The sequence below is a fragment of the Gossypium arboreum genome, chromosome 5 (assembly GCF_025698485.1).
Source record: "Gossypium arboreum isolate Shixiya-1 chromosome 5, ASM2569848v2, whole genome shotgun sequence".
In the NCBI taxonomy this organism is placed as follows: domain Eukaryota; kingdom Viridiplantae; phylum Streptophyta; class Magnoliopsida; order Malvales; family Malvaceae; genus Gossypium; species Gossypium arboreum.
Window position 1 is genome coordinate 19,364,605 of NC_069074.1, and position 8,984 is coordinate 19,373,588.

Here is an 8,984-nt window from a genome sequence, read left to right on the forward strand (position 1 = left end):
TTCTGCATATTACCAAATTTTTCTTTTTTTTCTTCTTATTATTTCAAATTTTGGATCTTGAATTCCAATCTTTATTTGGTCTTTTTTATTTCAAATATACTTATACATTAGCACCAAAATAAAAGAAGGATATTGATTGAGTCTTAGCTTGATTGACATTAGGATTAGTTCCAATGTAAGATGACGTAAGTTCAGTTACACAAAAATACATTATCCTCCTCTTTTAAGAGTTAAAAAAGACTATAGATAATTTTAGATATATAAAAACCTATGTTAAAAAAAAAAACACCGGTTATACTCGTTCAACTCAATCACATTTATACATACGGTTAGAACAGAAGTCCTAAATTACCCAAATTGGACAACCACTAACTAATATGTAAGATATTTATTTGGTCTGTTATAAAATACAAGAGACAAGGAACATAAAAGCTTAATACAGCTGATTAATATGGCATCCCGTCAATGTTTGGAACCCCTTTCCTTGTCCGCAAGTTGCAGATATCAAAGGAAGATCACAAAGTATTACAACTACTTACATTAACTAACCCAAACTTTCCCAGCATACTTTCTCACTATATACACTTAAAAACATGTAGTGCTGCCCCCCACAAAAAAACGTTTCAACTTTAACATTACAATCTCTCTGGCAGCACTAGCTCCTTTAATTACTCTTCACATTCAGACAGCAATGAAGTAACAAGGCGTAACAAGGCGCAACACCGTACCTTTGAACATGAGAAACACAGGCAGGCATCCTGGACCCGACAACAGGGATCCCCATCCTTGACAATCATCATAAGGAATAGGCAAGCAGGAAACTATAAGGGTGCTTTTTTCAAAGATGCTAGATTATGTTGTAGGAGAAAGCTGAATCCTAAGGGATGAACCAAAAAAGAAAAAAACAATGGAAGACTAACATATCTTATGGTTGAAATGTAATGGAAACAAACACTTAGTGTAAATATATATATATATATATATATATATATTCCTGCTGAGGCAGGTAATTTATAATGCGCTGTTGCATATTATATCATGGGCCCAAACGGTAAGGACCATCACCCATGTAGTGACCATCCATATATAGAGCTGCATTTTGTGGGTGCAGACCATCCATCACCATGAATTGCATGTCTTCAGAAGGTTTCCAATGACGCTTCCTTTGATTTATGAACCAATTATTGATTTGTTTCTGGTCCAAACCAGTTGATTCAGCCAATGCCACCTTCTCCGATTCCTATGGGATTATCACCGGGTTTCATTAGCAATCCAAGATAAAAACTAAAGTTGGAATTCTAATAGCTTGCCAATGAATAGTTTAGCTAAAGAAAGGATACATACCGACGGGTACGGCCATTTGTAGTGTAACTCCCACCAACTTAGCAATTTCTGTCTAGCTTCTTTTGGTAGTTTCCCTTTCTTCTTCTTCTTGGAGAGTTCTTGCTTGAGACTACTTAAATAACCACTATATTTTCTCAATAGGTGGTTCTTCAGTTCTCGGTCTTCAACACGCGGATCAAATTCAGGAAGTTCGGTCTCTCCGCCGCTATTTTCTTGATCCTCCTCGGATGAAGCAACACCCTCACACTTCTCATCTGTTCAAATTTATGTGGAAAAAGTACATCAACTTGAAAATATGCACTTGACTCGAAAAACGTAAACACAGTGCAAGAAAATTTTCACAACATTATACTCTGTCCAATGACAACCATATTCACAACCATCATAATCAATTTCATGGTAGCAATGCAATATTTACTCGGTATAGGTATGATGCAAGCAAATTAAATCAAAAGGAGACTAGTATAAAGTAAATATAACTGCCCATATCAAGTCGACCTCGTCGTTTCGTATTTGGGCAAAGTAGGTCAAACTATTATCAAAAGTAAATTCCATCAGTTGATGGTTTCATGGCTTCTTTTATTTTCTCCGGTTCTTTTGAATGAGGTGACTTACCAATTCAGACAGATGTCCAAGAAAAGATGACTACAAGAGAGATAGGACATGTAAATCAATAGTTCCTAAATTAGCACACAAAGGCCAGGTGCCACAAATGGACAAGTCACAGAGACTTTAGGGGAGTAAAGTTTAATGTAAAGGAGAATGAATGGTGCATTGCCTATTCAATTTAGTGAAAGTTGACCAATTAGGATTTATAGCTCACCAGCTAGACTTGTAGTGAAGTGAAACTGTGACCAACATGGCCACAACAGTAAAATTATAATGATACGTATATCTGATATTTGACAAAGAGAACAAAGAGAGGAAGTTGTGAGCAGTGAAGGAGAAACAGCTAGATAATGTCTGCATTAACCAACTCGCAACTTTCTTCCAACATGCTTACGATTAACATTTTAAGTGTGTATAGATGCTCCCATTAGCTTAAGCAAAGTAAACCAACAAAAATCCCATATATTTAGCCCTTTAAAAGGGAATGACTGGAGTAAAAAGCTCGGGCTCATCATATCCGCATCAAGAGGTGTCAACAGTCCAGGAACCGCTCAGGTATTCATTCCATATCTTTACTCCCTTACAATTGGATTAACATCCTATTCTAGTTCCGGTGATTGGAATAAACAACCACCATTTCCCATCTCTAAACTTAGAAAGAACGGCAAACGTATGACTGATTTACAATTTACCAAAAATGACTAAGATGAATATCCTGCTAAATACGCGAATCCTCATTCATGTGGGAACATAAACACCAGAATTCCAGTGCATGAAGGGGAACCCATTAAAATGATTAAAACAGTGGGAAGCTGATGCTTAAAACAATATATTTGTGCATTAATAATCAGCATGAATGGTTTATATATGATCAAATGAGACTTACAAAGATGTACCAACATCTTTGTCCCTCTCATGAATCACTTCATATATATTTCGTTCAAAATCCTACATATCAGCTTTAACACTATTATCAGCATCCGGACTTTAATTCCAATAGCCAAGGGTATCGAAGGCTCAAAGCTATCATGCAACGGTTACGAAATGTCTATGGTGCATTCAAGGTTTAATCTTCGCAGGTTTCTCGAGTTGGAACAAGAAAGAGTCCAACACCATTTACCAGACAAAATCCAGCTCTAACAAGCATAATCTCACAACATCACCCTGAAAACTTAACTTGCCAAAAGTATTCCAATTATGAAATTCAGCCGACATTCATTCCATATCTTCAGTGATCAACAATTAAAAAACAATCCGTGGAAGATTGCCAATAATTCCATAGACCTTAATGTATATATAAACAAAGGTTGACACAAGTTTTATCATAAACGGAGGTTTCTTCTACGCCATTCTGAGAAGGATTTTGATCTCTCACCAAAATCAGTTGCGTCGAAGCATTTTTCTAATTCATTTATGAGGTTAAATTCGAGTGAAACATGCTAGAACCTACAAGGCCTAGAGTATACTTCCCAGGAAATCAGAACCCTCCCTGCCTTCCCCCCAAAGAAATGCTAAAATGAAAGTTTAATGCTTGTAATGATGATCATTTTAATTAAATATTTTGCTAACGATTTGCCTCTCTTTAAGATAAGCTAATATTTACTTATTATAATAACATCATTATATTATAAGCAAAATTGATAACTTTATTTATTTTAATTAACGCTAGACGAAAATATCTATTTAAGTACAAAAAAGCATCCTTCAATCAATATATATTCCTTCATCCATTGTTTTGACAGATCAAAAAAATTAGAAAATTAGGGGCTAAACTGTGATGATAAAACCCCAAAACAAATACCAATAAAGGAATATATATATTATTTTTCATAAAGCCGTACAGAATGGGGTAGCACTGATTTGAATAGCATCCTATGCTCTCCAATTTTCCTAACCTTTATAATTTTTTTTCACCAAAAAGAAAAAAAAACCTACAGAACTATTTGTTTTAAACGAAGAACAGCTGGGGAAAGGGAAGACACTAATTATATCATTCATCTCTCGAGGCATGAATTTATGTACAAAAACCCACTTGGAACAGAATCAGGTTTAGCAGAACCAAATAGAATAAGAGTATCTAGATTTTGGGAAGGAAAAATAAAGAAAGAATAAAACCCTAAAATAAGACTGGCTCTGTCAGAGATCATTGAAAAGGTAAACCCATTACAAAAAAGCCAACGTGTGAATTTTATTGCATACAGCCGGCAATAGCATAAAACCAAGTGCGTTTTATCTTTGTTCTTTACAAATATAGATATATCTGTTAAGCATTGGAACTTTGCAATCAATTTATTACTATATAGATTCGTGATTAGCTAGGGTTTCGTCCATTAGCTCCAAAAAAAAAAAAAAAAAACTCAGTGTAGCTGTTTTCTTTTTCCACTATTGGGTCTTCTCCTCCGTTTTTATTGATCTATTTTTTGTTGGTTTTTTTTTTCCTTGTTCATTATTGGAAGGCGTGATTTGGGTCACAGCTATCAATGGCGAAATGGATGAATACGAAAGATGTAGACTCAGGTCTACAATTTCCAAAGGAAGCCTAGCCAATTAGATTATCGGTTCTTTTTGGTGATATTACGAATCCAAAGGCACCAGCAGTTACAGTCTCTTCCGTTTCTTTTTCCAGGCTACGGCATTAGGCAAAGGTAGGCACAGCAATAAATCATCATCATTATCATCATCACCACCATCTTCATCAAGTGTTTAAGCATGTACTAAAAGCGAGCGTGTAATACAAAGAGGAAACAAAAAAAAAGAGGTACCAGAGTTGAAGATCCGCACAGGAGCGTTGGTGAGCATGTTGAGTTGAGCTTCGATCCTCCGCATGAAATCCAAAGCTTCTTGTATTGGCCTCGTTAGTTCTTCCCGATATTTCACCAACATGTCGTAGTAAGCTTCCTGGTTTTATGGATCCACAATTTTTGAGTCAGAACAAAAAAACAAAAGAAGAAGAAAAGAAAAAGAAAAAAAAGGTGCTGAGCCGAACAAGGAGCTGTCATTAAATCCCCAAAAAGGAGATCTTAAGCCAAAGAGAAGAAGGTTTCGCTAAACAAATCACCATAAACTGATCAAGCTCTGGGTCTTTTGAGGTGTCTCTCGATGTCACTGAAGATCGCTGCCTTGCTTCAAACTCTTGTCGAACAGCAGCTAGTCGGGCCACTACATCAGGTGGAGCTCCCACCTGTATGGCAACAGTATAAAAAATGATTAGTGGTGAGAAAGGGTCAACGAGTTAATCGAATTTCTCTCGAGTTTTAAAGCAAGTTTCGTCTTCGACTTCACGGAATATACTGCTTTTGTAGGCAAGACTTACCTTTTGGCAATCCATGTAAGCTTCCAAGAGGTTAGAGTACTGAGGATGAGCAATGATCTTGGCTTTGATAGCTTCCACTTCGCTGGAGCTTTCATTCCTATCTTGTTGGTGATGAACTGCTGCTTGATGCTCTCTCAATAAAGGGTAGTGAAACTTTTGGCCATGCTGTGAAGTGCTAGCTTCGGTCTTCACGATCGGATGCACCTCCGATTGGTAACACTCGCTCGACTGAAACTGAAAAGAAATCAATGGCATCTCGACCTGCTGATTACTCACGTTGGAGCCGCTACTCCCTCTCCCATACGGAGAAGAATTCGATGCAAGAACTGGAGTTGCGTACAAGAAATTTCCCCTGGGTGTACTATTCTCGTTTAGCTGATTATAATCTTCCATTATTTTTTTTTTTGACAACAAATTCAGCTGAGCCAAACAAAGCAGAAGGATAAAACTTAATTCAAGCTACAAATCAAAAGACTCAAAGAAACCCTAAAGAAAAGCAGTGTAAGGAATAGAAACCCTAAAAGAAGATAGCTAGACCCCCACTGATAATTCACTGCAAAAAGTTTTCCATTTCCATATCAAATCGAGTAGACTTGGAAAAACTTTTGATCAATGAGGAAAACAAATATATTGCAATTCTTTGCAGTTTTATGTCACCTTGAAATGAAATTGCACCAACACTTGCGCATAGCAAAGAAAAGATAGGGAAAAAAAAAAAAAGGCAGCCCAGAACGGAACAAAAAAAATAAAGAAGAAAGAATAAAGAGTTATTTTGAGTTGATCTAACGAAGGTTGAAGGGTGAGAAAAAAGGGTAAGTTAAGCGTAAGCCGGAACCGGCAGGCGACTGCGTGGCATTGGGTGGTTGACAAGACGTTCTTTGTTGAAAGAAAAAGAAATATTTGAAAAATAATAAAGGCAAGGCACGACCACGAGATAAGGCAAGTAGATTTTTTATTTTTAAATTTTCCTTTATAATAATAATAATAATTATTATTATTATTGCACTTCCTTCTCTAGGACGTACCAATGTATTCATTCACTCAATATTTTAGTAGTTGCTTTTTCAAATGTTTCACACTTTGACAATAGAGGAGCAAACTGTTCACTCAATTACTAAAAGGTTTTCATATACTATACTTTAAAGGAAAATGTTACATCAACCAGATTAGAGGGGTTTTCCTTTTTTACCTTTATGTTTAATTTAAGTGTGATCATTGTTATCGATAAGAGTTTTCAAACCAGGGTTTATTGGTCAATAATCAGCCTACGGAAATGATTTGCCTGTAGACTACTAGATACATCATCACTAAATATTTAATAGGTTTTTTTATATAAATATAGAAATTTAGTTATATATTTTTATATTTTTAAAATTCAGCCCATTGATAATGGAGACCTATTGTATTTTTTTTATTTTTTATTTATTTCACCATCTTAACTTTACAAACACATGTTGTTAAAGTTTTATTCAATTATCTCATTTGAGCAACTATAGTCACTAAATTATTCCTAACCTAATCATTTATTTTCTTTTCCTCACTTACATTTAATTTTAAATTCCTTCAATTATTTTAAGAAGAATGCCACTCCTTAACTTACAATACAAACACCTTTTGAACATATATTATTTTATGATTTTTATAAACTCACTTCAACATCTTTGTCTTATGACTTTTAAAATTATTTCATATCATCATAAATTTAGATTTTAACCTTTACATCTTTAATTAATTTGATTTTTATCAACTATATTTTATTCTTATAAATTAACCATTAATATTTCAAAAATAGTTGAATGGTTGGTTGTTTTTAAATAGAAATACTGGTTAAAACGCTATATCTTTAAACATTACCACTGTATGGTAATTTATATGTATTTTATATTTCTTTATTTTTATGAATTTTTATTTTTTTAATTTTTAATAATTTTAAATTATTTGTTGATGTGACACGTATGACAAATAGTATCATGTTAATATGAATTACACATACATATAAATTGTCACACTAACATCATTGAAAAAAAACTAATGTTTTAATCAACTTTCCTATTAAAAAAAGTTATTTAACTTTTGAAATGTTAATAATCAAATTTAGTTTAAAAAATAATTAAGTGTCGTATTGACAAAATATTTATACCAATTATTTATATTAAGCGTTGGATTGAGTTTATATGGAGGAGCACTTAGGTGAAGGTTAGGAAGAAGATTTTTTTGTGGGAGAGTTTAGGATTGAGGAAGAAAAAGTGTGTACACGGGAGAGTATAAGCTGTTTGTATGTATCATTTTATAAGTGGAGACAGCCTTAGCTATATGTTTTAAGGCTATTGACATGGAAATTTGATTTGATCTTCTTAATAGCGATGATGCTATATTTCAGTATAAGACGTTGCCAATCAATGACTTTAAGCTTTTATGTGGACCTCACATTGTCTTAACAGAAACACATAGTCTTTTTAAGGTTTGCAAGCTAGTTCAAGATCCACTAGTTAATTAGGTTAGTTCATTGGAATGTTAGTTCTATTAGAAAACGCATGTCAAGCAGGGGTGAAACCAGAACAATCTTTTAAGGGGGCCGAATCAAATTTTAATTTTTTATACTCTATATCTTTATAATTTTTAAATGATTAAATTAATTTTTTATAATTTTAGGAGGAGAAAATATAATTTTATATTTACTAATTTAAAATTATAAATAAAAAATTAGAAGTCTAAATAATAATTTTCGATTTCAAGAGAGGCTAAGTCCATACCAACCCTTTAGATTCGCCTTGAATATCAAGTACTCTTTGAATAAAGTATATGATTACAACAATAAATGATAGTAAATAATAAAATTTAATCATTTCCCCCGCACCCTTCACTAAAAACCAAACAGAAACAAATTGCTTCTTGTTACTTGTTTGTCTAATTTAAATGAAATAATTTCTACGGTTGAAAATTTAAGAATTTTGCAATAAAAATAATACATGTTAAATAGATAGATTCCGTCTAAGTCAATTTGATGAAGTTTATCAACATTTGTTGCTTAAACTTTAATCATTTCGGCATGGAATTATTCTTTTCTTGACTTGATATCAACACTAGGCATTAAAATTATTATTTTATTTTAAAAAAATCATGCTTAAACTGTAAATGAGATAACATATATCATATATTTAAAAAAAATCAAAATTGGTTCAACTTGTTAAGTTGAGATTAAAATGAATTATATTTATGTATTTTAAATTTTTTAAAGTTTTCATTAATGTTATAAAATCTTTAACTACAACTTAAACTCAATTATGAATAACAAAGTTTTCACAAATTTAATTAAGTTTAATCAACTGAACTTAAACAATTTAAATTTTCATGCACAATAAAATTTGAAGCACAGTTTGAGGTTGAGGTGGCGGGAGTATACCTAATTTTAAACCGGGAATTGTAATTATAATTTTAATGTGTATTGAGATTAATTACTATTGTAGTTTTAAATTAAAATTAGTAGTAGAATATATATTTGAATTTAATCGCAACAGCGTAATGAAAGAGTGAATTATATATAATGAAGAGAGAAAATAACTTTTAAACATATATAATGAAATTTTTAATAATTTACCAAATAATTAATTATGCACATTAGAATAATAGGTACATTATTTTATATATTTAAATATCTATTATATGAAATAAAAATATTCAAACCTTTTATCAAAATAATTAAAAACTAAACTAATAA

The 8,984-nt window shown here is 32.6% G+C and overlaps 1 protein-coding gene across 2 annotated transcripts; it reads right to left on the reverse strand.

Moving 5' to 3' along the window:
- Window positions 1-292: 292 nt before the first annotated feature.
- Window positions 293-6,250, reverse strand: LOC108450962 (homeobox protein knotted-1-like 2). Of its 2 annotated transcripts, XM_053028819.1 has the most exons (6): window positions 5,924-6,250; window positions 5,267-5,686; window positions 5,012-5,134; window positions 4,716-4,851; window positions 1,345-1,598; window positions 293-1,240 (listed from the first exon to the last, which is right to left on the reverse strand). In XM_053028819.1, exons 2-6 carry the CDS (start codon window positions 5,657-5,659, stop codon window positions 1,037-1,039), a joined length of 1,110 nt encoding a protein of 369 aa, XP_052884779.1. In that variant the 5' UTR covers window positions 5,660-5,686; window positions 5,924-6,250; the 3' UTR covers window positions 293-1,036. The 2 variants fall into 2 exon arrangements, with proteins under 2 accessions (XP_052884779.1, XP_052884778.1); XM_053028818.1 differs by having other exon boundaries at window positions 5,267-6,236.
- Between the last annotated feature and the right edge of the window lie 2,734 nt (window positions 6,251-8,984).

What these genes read in the sequence shown, in the direction of transcription:
- LOC108450962 (XM_053028819.1), bottom strand. Translation starts at nt 5,659, where the DNA reads ATGGAAGATTATAATCAGCTAAACGAGAATAGTACACCCAGGGGAAAT. An exon ending in CAGAGCTTGATCAGTTTATG is followed by an intron (nt 4,852 to 5,011) that starts GTGATTTGTTTA and finishes CCATAAAACCAG; the next exon opens with GAAGCTTACTACGACATGTT. An exon ending in TGTGCGGATCTTCAACTCTG is followed by an intron (nt 1,599 to 4,715) that starts GTACCTCTTTTT and finishes AAATTTGAACAG; the next exon opens with ATGAGAAGTGTGAGGGTGTT.